This window comes from Gavialis gangeticus, unplaced genomic scaffold, assembly GCF_001723915.1.
Source record: "Gavialis gangeticus isolate Ggan-Ray unplaced genomic scaffold, GavGan_comp1, whole genome shotgun sequence".
In the NCBI taxonomy this organism is placed as follows: domain Eukaryota; kingdom Metazoa; phylum Chordata; order Crocodylia; family Gavialidae; genus Gavialis; species Gavialis gangeticus.
This window is the reverse complement of record NW_017729011.1, coordinates 3,461,099-3,474,062: the sequence shown is the minus strand read 5'-3', so window position 1 is coordinate 3,474,062 and position 12,964 is coordinate 3,461,099. Positions and strand designations below refer to the sequence as shown.

The 12,964-nt window shown below is 47.7% G+C and overlaps 2 protein-coding genes across 6 annotated transcripts in view; one reads left to right on the top strand and one right to left on the bottom strand.

Moving 5' to 3' along the window:
• Window positions 1–4,328: 4,328 nt before the first annotated feature.
• On the bottom strand, window positions 4,329–8,935 carry POLE3 (DNA polymerase epsilon 3, accessory subunit). Of its 4 annotated transcripts, none has more exons than XM_019510383.1 (5): window positions 8,844–8,935; window positions 8,265–8,346; window positions 7,508–7,593; window positions 6,089–6,207; window positions 4,329–5,257 (listed from the first exon to the last, which is right to left on the bottom strand). In XM_019510383.1, the coding sequence occupies exons 2-5, from the start codon at window positions 8,328–8,330 to the stop codon at window positions 5,097–5,099; spliced, it is 432 nt and encodes a 143-aa protein (XP_019365928.1). In that variant the 5' UTR covers window positions 8,331–8,346; window positions 8,844–8,935; the 3' UTR covers window positions 4,329–5,096. The 4 variants fall into 4 exon arrangements, with proteins under 4 accessions (XP_019365928.1, XP_019365926.1, XP_019365927.1 ...); XM_019510381.1 differs by lacking the exon at window positions 8,844–8,935 and adding an exon at window positions 8,615–8,834; XM_019510382.1 differs by lacking the exon at window positions 8,844–8,935 and adding an exon at window positions 8,649–8,834.
• A 246-nt stretch (window positions 8,936–9,181) lies between these two features.
• CUNH9orf43 (chromosome unknown C9orf43 homolog) overlaps window positions 9,182–12,964 on the top strand; it is a 23,878-nt gene continuing 20,095 nt past the window's right edge. For both annotated transcript variants that reach the window (XM_019510378.1, XM_019510380.1), the window contains exons 1-2: window positions 9,182–9,508; window positions 11,964–12,141. In XM_019510378.1, coding sequence (XP_019365923.1) covers window positions 9,187–9,508; window positions 11,964–12,141 — 500 coding nt within the window. In that variant the 5' untranslated portion in view covers window positions 9,182–9,186. The remainder of the gene's footprint in view (window positions 9,509–11,963; window positions 12,142–12,964) is intronic.

Genomic DNA, 12,964 nt, shown 5'->3' with positions numbered 1-12,964 from the left:
CCGCTGCGCCGGGCTGCGCGTGGGCGCTTCTTCCCAGCTCCTCTCTCAAAGCTCGTGTAGACGCCATGAAAGATTGGTGTGAATGAATTGCACCCCTGAAGAGAGAGAGAGAGGGGGAGGGTTTCATTAGCTAGGCCCGTGTGCTAGTGAATGTGTAAAATGCCTAATGACCCTAACTGAAGGTCAGGTTAAGATGGGGTAATGTAAGGCATAAGGAACTGGGAATAGAGAGTAGGGAGCTGGGAAGAAGCGACCAGCCTCGTGGCTCCACAGCCCAAGGTGCCGCTGGCTAACCAGGCAGTGTAGGCAGCAGAGGGCCCTGGCCCTGGGCCTGGGCTCTACAGGCCTCCACGCCTGGGGCTGGAGCTGTGCCCAGGGCGGAGCCCTCTCAGAGGTCACTGCTGTCACCGGCCACACGGAGCCTGGAAGTGGCACATCTGTGTCGCACCTGAGGCAATGGAGAAGCTGATGCCCTGACCCCAATTCCTGCAGTCTGCACGGGGCTCCCCCAGTGACCCTGGTGGTCTGTGTTAGGGTGAAGGAGGCAGCACCACAGCTGAGGGCTGTCAGGCTGCTCAGCACCCTGGGGCTGGCACTCCTGGTGTTGCAACAGGACAGGTGTGTTATTGCTCCTGATCCCATCCCGGTTGTGCTGCTGGTCAGACGCTGGTCCATGGCTGAGCCGTGTCTCTGCTCCCTTGCTGCTGGAGTGTCACGGCTGCTGTCCAGAGACCCTAAAGACACAAGAAGGGGGGATGGGGGGAATGGAGGGTCTCATGCCTACAGCTTTTCCTGAGCTGGGGCTGGCCTCTCTGCTCTGGGTGAGAGGTGGGTGCTTGGCACTGCAACCATGGCTAGGATCTAGTTTGGATTGATGTGGACTTTGTATGTGTGTCCGTGGTTAGAAATGTAGAGTGAGGCTTGCTGGGAAAGCTCACAGCATTGCCGAGTTACTGGAGATTTTCTTAAGGCAGTCCAGGGCTGCCTCACTTGGGATCAGAGTTTCATAATGCCAAGGACTACAGAGGTACAAAGGAGAGGGGGGGAGCTTTCCTTGTATCTGTGTGCTTCTGGTTTATTTTTGTGCTTCAGCAGATGGGAAACTCAACTCTTTCTCCTCCCATGTTAAATGTAAGGTCTCTTACCTTCAAACTCTCCTTAAACAATTCAAGTGAGGAATGGGTTTGGATCACAGGCTTAAGTAAAAGAGTAAGGCTGTCCCATTGCAAAAGTAAGCAATAAGGCCTGATAGTCCAGGTAATGGGCTCCATTATAAATGCTGCACTTGATCTGAGCCAAAGGCCAAACCTAACTTATGCAGTGTAAGAAAGGGGCAGGTTGGGATTTTTCATCAAAAAACTCCTTCAAGAAGGAAAAACTTGAAGGAAAATGAGAGTCACTTAGTCTAATGACATTGTAACGCATGGCAACTGTGCTAAAATGCTGGGATGCACAATAATAATTGGCTTTTAATTACAAACTGCAGAGCATACAACTGTATGGCAACCTTAAATCACAGAGGATAGGTTTTGTACGAAATGACACAAGGGACAGATGTGTATTTCAAACACCACAGACAGGTAGTTCAGTTATCGTGTGAGACTCCCACACAGCCTCTGATTCACCTCAGCATGAAGGCAATCCAAATGAAATGGCTCACTTCACCCAGCCAGCTCCATATCACACTAGCTCATGGCACAGGCTGCGGCATGCTTCAGGAACAGGCAAGTCATGTTTCCCATTTCTCAATTCACCCCCTAGGAACAGGTGATAGTCACATCCCAGCTTCAGATCCCTGCATAACACCCTCTGTGGGAATCAAACTGGATCAGGACATTATCCTGTTAAATCTTCATAGCTTTACAGCATAGTTTCAGAGCTTTGTTCCTTAATGGAAACCTGGGCCAAACCCATTCCCACCATATCTTGATTAACTCAGTGAAGTCACACCCAGGGTGAATTTGGTCAAGAATTCTAATGCTCAATTAATTTCCATCTCCTCTGCATTTGCTCTGTGCTCCTCGTGTTTAAATGAGCCAAAGTTACCTGCACTAAAAGTAATGAAGAGCCCACTGCAACTACAGAAACTCATCTCCTGTCAATAAGGGGATTGTGGCATTTTGATGACAGCATGTCTCAGTTAGGAGGGCAGCTGTATCTCCAGAAACACTGCCAGGGCTACCTTGTCACTCAGATTACTGACTGACTTAGAACTTATGCTATATAGGTGTAAGTTGCCAGCCTTTCTAGATTGTTGATCTGTATAAGCCTGGGCTCAGGTAGGTAGCACCCCAAGGAAGGAAACAACATAAAAAAAAGTGCTGAGCGGCTGAGGAAGGAGTGTGAATAAGAGGCTGGTAGAGAAACCAGCATACATCATCCAGTGCACAAAATAACCACTTTTGAGGTGGGAGATGAGGCAGTGAAATGAGGGCTAACTATAGAACTAAACAGAATTTAGACTCGTCAGACTCAGGCTTTGAGATGAAGGATATCAATGAGAAGCCATGCCATGGTGGGGTGTATACTTGCTTCTCAGCTGAGAGAAATGTATGCTAATTTTCATTAAACCGATTCCCAGCCCTTTGCTGCTTGACTGTTGATTCCCCAGATGACAGCTGCAGCAACTCTTCCACCTGTGGGATGCAAGATGCCTTTCAGTCTTCACTACATGGACTTGACTGCTAGACTCGCGTTGCCACATGCTTTGAAAAATAATGACAAAGTTAATTCTCAGGCTCACTGCTTCCCTTCCTCCTCTCCTACATTCCTGCTGCAATTCAACCACAAAAGAAGGCTGATCAAATCCACAGTTAAGAAACCTCAAGCACTATAACTCCTATATCTAATCCTTTAACAATTATACACTATGCTTGGTGTCATCTTTGGCTACGCAAGGGGAAGCATAGTTATAGAACACAAAATAGTTCATTGTTTTACTGGTTGGAGGAACCAAAGCTTTACAAAAACAAACAACACCCCCCTGTCCCCCCTGTATCTGTACAGAACCTGGCTTTTATTTAAATAAAATATTGTTCCCCTCCAGGAAGAGATGCACCCCAGGTACATACTGCAAGAGTTATCAGCAGATCTTCCATGCAGCTGTTTTAACTGGACCCCTTAGGAAGACAGTCATTTCTTTCAAATAATTTCAGCTATCATTGTTTGCAGTCCTGCAGAAACTGTACACACAAGAGCTCTGCTAGTTTTCCATCATTTTCAATGCCTGGAGCACTGTAAGATGTTATGTCATAACAGTGCAGCAGCAGCTGAACTCCTGCTTCAGATGCAGTATCAAACAATAAGGTGCCATTTCTCACAAATGCTCTCAGTTTAGCCTGAATAAGCAGAACTGGGAAATTTTCAATACTTTCAAACTTTGATAAAATAAAGTTTGGGACATTTTGACAGATTTTAAACTTAGGTCAAAGAGTTGGTTTAGAATTATTTGATTTTGTTCTTCGTGTAAAGACTGCACAGAAGGGATATATTCAAGAATGAATTCCTATGGGGAGGTACTATCCCCATGAATATGGAAGGGGGAGGTATTCAGGACAGAAGCTCAAGTGCTCAAAGAGCAAATTACTACAGAAAAGAAAAAATACTGAATGTGGCAGTTTTCTTTAACCATTGCATCAGCTAACCCATCTTACCTGAGCTAGTACAAGAAACCCTCGATATTCACAGGTTAGGCATTCACGGCTTCAAATATTCATGAATGCCAAACCGACATCTCAAAAATACTTATAGGAGCCTCTTTGGGAGCTCTGCGCTCCTGGCACCACTGCTAGAGCAGCTGTGCTCTACCCCCCAGGGGCACTGCGTTCATGAATGCAGACAGCATTCATGAACACAGTGCCTTATTCGCAGATTTCATATTCTTGTGATTCCCGCAAATGGTATCCCCTGTGAATGGCGAGTGTCTCCTATATTTTGAAAGTTGCACTTTTTGCCCCCCAGGGAAGGCAAATGCTTTTCTCTATGATATTTCTAGGGCTTACCAGGACAGGAGGTAGAATGATTTTTTTAATCAGTTTTGGAAAACTTGTGTAAAAAAGGATACCAGGGGAGTTGCACTGCCTAAAGGTAAACTATATCCATTAGAAAATTCTATCCTAAGAACATGAGAAGTCTGAATGGATAAAGGATACCCTGCTGTCACATCTTTTCTGCAACTCGGCATATAAAGGGAGAGTGATGCCACCATCTGATTGATTAGGAAACAAATGCTAGCCCAAAGAAAATGTACAGAACTTGACCTTAATCCTTCCCAACTTCACACTTGGGACACAGTCAAGATTTCTTAGTTGTTAATTGTTTCAGATTTCTTTTTTTAATATAAAAACCCTGTTGGCCTTACGGCATTTGAAACAAACAAACCCCCAAACCAAAAACAAATACTGTGGGTATTAAATTACATTGCAGAAGCACAGTAAAACTCTTTGAATGCGACTGATCCTAGGCAAGAAGAGTCAGTCCTGTAGAGAACTGGTTGCTGTATGGTCTTATTACAGACCACTGTCAAGGTTGCAACCAAATAAGGGTGTCATGGTCACATTTGGAAAGAGAAGGCACAGCCAGAATTAAAGAAAATAAAAGGATGCAGCTAAGAACCTCTTCTTTCCATATACAAAAACATTTTGTGTTCAGCCTTTAAATCATTAAGGCATCAACATTATGTAAAACATAAACCCAACCTAAGGCCTATCAAATTCAGACTTGGACCCAGTTAATAAAACAGGCTTATTCAGCATTTTCATGTAGGTTCTTCTGCCCAGCTTCCTCAGTGGGAATCTTGAATGCTGCATTTTGGAATAAAACCCAGCATAAAGCCCACAGTCACTTACATCAGTGGCTGTTCAGAAGTAAGGAGACAATGCCAAGCTCCCTGTGCCACCAGCAAGAGGTTCTCTTTCACTGCAAAAGCTGTGGAAGTCTCATCTGTTCCCCTCTTGCATGAAAGTTAAAGCAAGGAGTGAATAAGCCCCAGGAACAGTGTGGAGCTTTACCCATAAAAAGAGGGGCACAAAGCTGAGTTACAACATTTATGTCCCTATGCCAAGAGTCCAGCCCCAGTGCACGTCTCTCCAGCAGGCTCAGTTATCCACCTCTTCCTCTTCATTCTGTTCCTCTTCCTCCATTCGTTCATCATCATCATCATTCTCCTCCTCTCGGCTTTTATCTTGTTCCTCAGAGTCGGCCTTCTTGTCTTTGTCTTTTCTTGCCTCTTTCTTCCCTTTTTGCTCTCGCCTGTAAACTAGCAAAGCAAAAACAAACAAAAATAAAGACAGCTGCCTGTATGTATGTTGATGGACACAGTAGGAACAATTCAGTGACCTAGTGCAGTGGTTCTCAACCCTTATAGACTCAAGGGCCCCCTCAGAATGTGTCAGCACTTATTTTTCCAGTAAAAAAAAAATGAGTGAAAGCTAACAGAGCAATTCTTCTGTTGCAAAGGACTCAGTAAGTCACAAGGCCATAGCAGGTCAGAATGTTTGACACTATGGACTTCTAATTGAAATCTCTAGGTTTATTCCGTAAATCACATGTAGATGTTTGCACACCTAACAGTACTAATATTGTACTGCCTCTTGCAGCACTCTTAAAAAGGGATCTTATAGCACCTCAGTTGAGAATCACTATTGATAGTGCTCCTTCCCATGATTTAGAAGCTCTCCAGGTTCTTCTGGCTGACATCAACTGGAGCAGTCAAGCTCCCAGTTGCAGTAACCCACCCTCTTATTTTAGCTGTGCCAGCAGACTCTAAAGGATGTGCAGGTCAGCAGAAAGTTTATGAAGATACTGAAGCTTGCATGTAGCAGGAAGCACAAAAGACTACCTAGACAAAAGTGACGGGGGAAGGTTAGATGAGCCACAAAAGTGCCTCCTCAGCCAACAACAATTATAAAATTACATCACATCAGTGCTAATGAACCACATGTTATCTGTCCCCATGCAGACGTCAATACAGGCTGTGGGGCAGAGATGAGAGACATGGCACACGGAACAATATTGGGCAACCAACCTTCGAAATAAATAGGAGCTCATACTGCTAGTCCTTACACAATGTGAATTTAGAGAATGTTACCTTCCAGTGATTCTTTTAAAGGGGCTACAAATCGCTGGAACTCCATTTCCTCCATGGCTGACAGAACGTCTCCAGCATTCAGTGTTTTTCTCTTTCCTTTCATTGCAAAGTTATTTGCACTAATTGAACAGAGATCAAACAGCAGAAATTGACTCCAGTTACCAGTAGTTTTAAGCATCGTGGTCAACTCGAAACATTTCAGAGAGTGATAATTTTTGTCACCAGTTATAAGTAATGCTTGTAATTGACCAGGAAATTAACTATAACAGATTAAAAACAAACAAACAAACAAACAAATGAACACCAAACCAAAAACAAACAAACAAACACCCTTTGTGTTTACACTCTGCATTTATGTTTGTAGCCAGTTTTTGTTTAGTTACATTTTTCTGTTGTTGTGGCTGTTTCATAGAAGTATAATAGGGAAAATTATTTGTTGGTATAACTGTAAAACTGAAAGAAATGACAAGTTTCAAGGCAGGTGCACTTTTTAAAAAATTGCCTTTAAGAGACATTTGAATGTTAATAGCTTTAGATTTAATCAAAGAGCATAGATGTATGAGAAGGCAAAACTGTCCGCTATGAGACTCAGCTGCACATGGTCCTTGTGGCTGGGAGCCTCCTCTGTTGAAGGGGCTCCCAGCTGCAAGAGCTGGCTTCTTGCTGATATAAGGGGAGCCCAAGACTGGGCTCCCACTGCACCAAGGTAAGGCATCACAGTAAGGTACAGTGTGATACATTGCACAATTCCATAAACATGCCTCCTGCCATGCATGTGTGCAGGTAAAGGTGCTGTGTGATCTAAGTACATGGAGAGGTGTCCTAAGGAATCAAATAAACACTACATGACACACCCAGTAACTTCCTAGTCTGTTTAGAACAACATTCAGAAAGCAAGTCAAAAGACTATGATGGAATCACATAACAAAACTAAAAGGCACCCCTTCATTAAACAGATGTTTGATTAAAAAAAAAAGAAAAAAAAGGCTGGATACTTTTATGATTAATATCACCACTGTTATAGCTACTAAAGCAAACTTAAATGATCAGGTAAATCAACTGTTATGTCTGATGGTTAAAGATGATCACTGGCAAGTTTACGGTAATTCACCACTAACAGTCCATGCCCTCGTGATTAAACACCATAGAAAGCATTTTACAGCAGCAAATATTGTCCACTGGTACAGAGGCAAAGTATTCTCCCAGAGGGGCAAATCATCATTGGCACCATGGTGCTTAATCAAGAAACTATAATGAATCACAAGATTACATTACAGGTTAAGACTGCACAAAGCTTTAGCAACCCTCATATATATTTATTACCAATGGGTATTTCATGAGTAGTGAAAATTCTCCCCCACAAAGTGGGCTAACTGCAGATCAACTAGTTGCTGTTGATCTGATCCACGAAATGCTTACCATGATGTTGCATACAGCACGAACACGCTTGCAGCTCGAGATATTGCACTTCGAGCTTCTTTGGAAATATTTACTCCATCAGGAAGCTGAAAAGAAAGCAGTGTCATTTTATCAGAGGCAATGCAGTTCATACAGGTCAGGAAGCTGCAAGGAATGATTCAAGTTTTGCATAATTTCTGCCTGAAAGAACCAGTACAGTGGAGGGAGATTGAGGGAGAAAAAATTATTTGGCAGCGTGCCTCCCCAGCAGGTAAGTCCCACATAGCCAGGGCCCCACTCAACTTACTCCTGCTTCTGTGGCACTGTCCCTCGCTGCGGGGGCCTTGATAAACCCCCACCCCTTCCCTACCCCTGAGACTGACCTGCTGGGCTAGGGCGTGCACGTGCATGCAGATGGGCACTCGGTCCCCCACCCCCAATCGACTTCAAGAGGCTCTGAGATCTACTGGTGGATCGAGACCCACTGGTTGGTGACCACTGTTGTACAGCCACCAGTTCAGCCAAGCCATGAAAAGACTGCTTGGGGAGAAGTCACCAGCAAGGCTAAAAACCAGTGTCAATTCTGGACCCACCAAACTGCTGAGTCCAAAAGCAGTTAGTTCCTCTAACTTCTCAAATATATAATCAGAAAGACCAAGAATTTAACCTCTTCTTCCAACAGTAGTCAATTTAACAGCTGTCACATTTCAGCTGTAGAGGGGTAGTCCCAAACGTGCAGCATCCATTTATCAAGTGTCTCAGTTCTGATGGTACTTACTGCTTCTTTAATAATCCGAGTGATGACAGCATTGGGCAAATTCAAGTCCTCTGGTCTTTCTGCCATCTTGGGACACCTGGAACTAAAACGAGCTTTATGAAATCACCAGACGCTTTTCTCTCCCATGCAGCTCTGCTTATAAAACACTTGGTCCCGTGACAAATATCACCCCAAGACATCCTTGCCTCTCCTATTCAACGCTCGTCTCATCCACGCAACAGATCTAGCAAGTCTTACTTTGCAAAGCGTCTATAGCAGGGATTTCCTACCACAACCCCCCGTGGTGCCTCGAGATCCTGACAAGGGTGCCACGGGGGCCACGCGGTTAGACGCGCCCGCACGACTCGCAGGGTAAACCCTGAGGGATCAGGCAGGCACCCGCACCTCCGGCCTGTTGCAACGAGACGGTGGCTCTAGCGTTTCCCGGAAGATGAAAACCGAGGGGAGGCGAAGAGGAGGCGTTTTCCGAGGGGCTTCGAGTCCAGAGAAGGCGACACCCACTCACCGCGCGCGGAAGCTCGTCCAACCGAAACGCGCGCCAGCCCTGACCCCTAACCCCCGACCCCTCCCAGCACGCACCGCGTCGCCCGCCTGCCGGCGTAGTCTGCCTCTCCTTTCCCAGCGTGCTCCGCGACCGTCCCTCCTCCTGCGCGGGGTGGTTGCTTGGTTACCCGCGCGGGCGCGGCCTGGGCCTGGTTGCAGCGGCCCCGCGGGGAGGTGAGGGCGGGGGTCCCGCGGCCAAGGGTGGGACCCGGGGGCGGGCAGCGATGGTCGTGGTTAGCCAGCGAGGGGCGGAGGTGGGCGGGGCTTAAGGGCAGCGGGCGGGGCTTGGTGGGGAGGCTCCACTTTGTGAGGATGGGGTGGGCGGGGCTTGAGGGCAGTGGGCGGGGCTGCGGTGTGTGGTGCGGGGCGGTTCCTCCGTATGAGGCTGATGGAGTTCGGCAGGTCCCCAGGGCCTGGGTGCTGCAGGATGACGCCCTCCTCCCCCGGCCCCGTGGGCACTGTCTCCTGCAGGCAGAGAGCCCCGCGGCCACGTGCTGCCAGGTCACTGCTGTCCTCCATTGCCCGAGCGACCATGAAGATGGTGACGGCCAACATGGACCAGTGGGATGAGACCATCTGCGACATGGCTGCTTGTCCGCACCCGCAGTGCTGGGACACCCTCCGCAGGGTGGAGCAGGGGCGACCTCGCATTCGCGCCAGGGACTCAGACATGCTCTGCAGAGTGTCTGTGGAAAGCGAAGGTAAAGCCCGAGACAGCGGCACCACTGGCAGGACAAACACGTTCCTTGCGTTAGTGAATCCTGGTAAAAGTTTCCCAGGAGTTAGCAGATCGGGTTAAACTCCTTTCATAGTTGTACCTTTAAAAGCTGAAAATGACCATTGTGTTGTCTAACCCAGTGGTGCTCAAACTAACGCTGCCACCGCGACCCTGCTTTCAGATCTTTGGACCCAGGGGAACCCTGTGGTGTGGATGACATGGCTACAGGTGACCCATGGGGAAAGGCACTTGGAGAAGAAAGGACAGTTACTTACTTTCTTACTGTAATTGTGATCCTTCATAATTATGTATGCATCTGGATCTGGTGTATGGCAGGTCCCAGCCACAGGGGCAGCTGTGATGCTCCCTGGTAGCCATGCAGCCCCTGCCTGGTTCAGGCTCTAATGTAGCCCCCCCTTGATCACTTGCCCACTGCACCTTGTTCAGTGGGCTTTAGAGTGAGCCTGAATCCATACAAACCACCACTGGGCCCCCTAGTCATAGCTCTCCCCTCAAGCTAAATAGGCTCTCTCAGCCTGCCCTTGTCTCTGCAGGGCACTTGTAGCCTTAAGGCAGGACTGGGCAATTATTTTGGGTGGAGGGTTGCTTACTGAGTTTTGGCATGCCATCGAGGGCCACATGGCAGGCAGCCAGGAGCAGATAAATATTAATTTTCTACATTTTTTAGGGGCCCCGCAGGCTGGATAGAATGGCTGCATTTTGCCCACCCCTGCCTTAAGGGCTCATTGCGTGGCTCCCTCCTTCCCTACACCACACTCCATGCCTTATGGGTGTTATTTTCAATTATGTCACCCGCTGTTCATGATACTTAGCTCCTCTCTGTGATCTGCAGTGCTCTCAGCCCCTCTCTCTGGGCTCTTGGCCTTCTGGGCACCTGCACAGCCCACCTCTGGGCTCCAGGACCTTCAGGTCCCACGTGCAGCCACTTCTGGGGTCTTGGACTTTGGTCTCCCATTGAGTCCCCTCTTGGGCCCTCAGAACCCCTGGTCCCACATGCAGCCTCTCTCTAGGTTTTTGAACCCTGGTCCCAAGCTCAGCCTCCCCTTCCTGCCCAGGCTTGTGGACCCCTAGTCTGGCTCACAGCCCCTCTCAGGCTCATGGGTCCTCTAGTCTGACTCTCACCCCTTCTCTGGGCCTGTGGACCCTTTGGTCTGACTTTCAGTCAGTCCCTGGCTCCTGAGCCTCCTGTTTTCACACTCAGGCACTCTCCATGTCTTTAATGCTTCTTCAGTCTTGCTCTCAGCCCTGCTTTGTGCTCCTGGATTCTCTGACAACATTTCCCTCTCTGGGCCTTGGGCTCATGGATCTTCTGATCCCCACCCTCTAAGCTTCTACACTTTCTGCTGGGCCCCACTCTCAGCCACTATTGGGCTACTGGCACTTTAAGTAGGCCTTGAGCCTGCCCTTGTAGGGCTCAAAGCTAAACCACTGATTCAACTTAATAACAAGGATCTGCAGACACTCAAACATTCTCTGGGTTATAACATAAAACCAAGGCCACCTGCCCATATAACAAGCCTCTCTTTGCCTTGGGTACCTTTCCTTGTTCCTAGCATTTCAGAGTTGCTGCCTTTCAGTCTATTTGGGAGCTCTGTTGCTAAGAGCTCCTCACTTCATGGCTCTCAAAACTAAGCTGCCTCACTGGGTCAGCTCAAGCACAACCTGCTGCTGGTCAGGTGAGTCCCTAATTAACCCCCTTCACCACCTGCAAGGTGCTTCTCAGGAACAGGCACACCCTGGTGCCCTGTTATACCATAGTCCACGTACCTTTCATGCAGCTGTTGGTTAGAAGATCCCAGTTTCTTCTGTGCTCAGGGCATTGTGCCAGGAGTGGGATTAATATGTACAAGACATCTAAAAAATGTCAGTAGCTGTAATGTAAGTCCCTGTCTGTTTGGCTTGAACTTCCAGTCATTGACTTCTGCTATGCTGTTCTTTTCTAAACTGAAGAATTCTTTAGGACCCAGGATTTTTTCCTCATAAAGGTACTTATCCCCCACAAGCAAGCCATCTCTCAGCGCCAGCAGGACCCAGAGTAGGGCATCAGGGGTTCAGGGTCCTGGCTGTCAGGAGCTCTATGGAGCTGGGCCAGCTCCCCCCTGCTCCCTGCTGGTGCAGCCCAGCCTGGCTCCACAGACTCCTGCCAGCCTGTGTCCTGCTCTGGACCCTACCGGTGCTGGTCCTGGGACATTGGTCTCATGATGGTGACCAGGGAGTGGGGCACCTGTCAAGGGGCGTGGCTACCCATGCAGCCCTCAACATTTTGCCAAAACTGGGTAAGCGGCCCTCTGTTCAAAGTAATTGCCTGCCCCGCTATAGTGTCTAAAATGGACATTACATTGTTAAAGTCTATAATGATAAAGCTCATTAAGATCACATCCTCAGTGTAGACAGTATATTTGCTTTTATCTTTTTAGATGAATTACCAACACTGAAGATTATAAACTTGCCAAGCATTTGTTCTTCCCTAAATGTGACCAGATGTTCTACACGCAACAGAACAACCACTTTCTCTGCACTGGAGACCTTCTTCTCCTATGATTCTCTTCAGGGAACTTCAGTCCATGACTTATCTGAGCGAGATAGTTTAGTGAGGTGAATTGCTGTTAAGTTCCCATCTATGGCTGATACAGCTGGTATGCTCCGGATTAAGTGTTTGCAGTGAGCTGATGGCAAATTTACGGCACACTTGTTTTTCTGAAAGAAGTTGACAGAAATACATTTAGAGGCAGCAGTTGCTCTGTGGTATACATCTGGGGTTCCACTTCCGGCTCTGAGAGCCTTCTCATTCGGCCTGTGGTGCTCCCCTTTTGCCAAATTCCTGGATCCATAGGGAGCCCCATGGACTGGACAGTATGGCCATGCATGATGTGGGGTGGCATGGTGCTCCAGGGTCTGATTCTAGCATACAAGGGCCTGATCCAGTGTGCTGGGATAGCACAGGGTCCCAGGGCCAAATTATGGCACACAGGGGCCTGATCCCAGTGTGCCAGGCTGGGCAGGGGTAGCACAGGACCCTAGGGCCCAGTCCCAGTGTGCATGGGCCTGATCCTGGCAGGGGGCCTGCTCCTGGATTAGTCAGGGACTAGGTGAGGGTGCAGGGGACCCTACGGCCTGATTCTAGTGTGCAGGATCATTTTCATCTTTTTTACTGAGCAGAGCAAACTTTTAGCACTTATAGCCCCAGTTCTGCAAATAATTACCCATATGCTTAACTTCACTCAGTGTGAGGGGCAAGGATTTTTTAAGGGTGATATCTTTTATTGAATCAACTGTATAGTTGGGATGAAGTTAGACAAGCTTTTCAGTGCAAGACATTCTGCCTCAGGTCACTGATCACAGGGAGCCAGGCACAGTAAAGACTCAAGTAAGTGTTCTCACTGATTTCAGTGTTGAGGACATGCATAAGTGTTTGTTA

Excerpts from the sequence above, each read along its gene's own strand:
- POLE3 (XM_019510383.1), bottom strand. The coding sequence starts at position 8,330 with ATGGCAGAAAGACCAGAGGACTTGAATTTGCCCAATGCTGTCATCACT. Across the intron at positions 6,208-7,507 it reads GTGCTGTATGCAACATCATG|TGCAAATAACTTTGCAATGA; the intron begins GTAAGCATTTCG and ends CTGTTCAATTAG. Across the intron at positions 5,258-6,088 it reads TTTAAAAGAATCACTGGAAG|TTTACAGGCGAGAGCAAAAA; the intron begins GTAACATTCTCT and ends TTGCTTTGCTAG.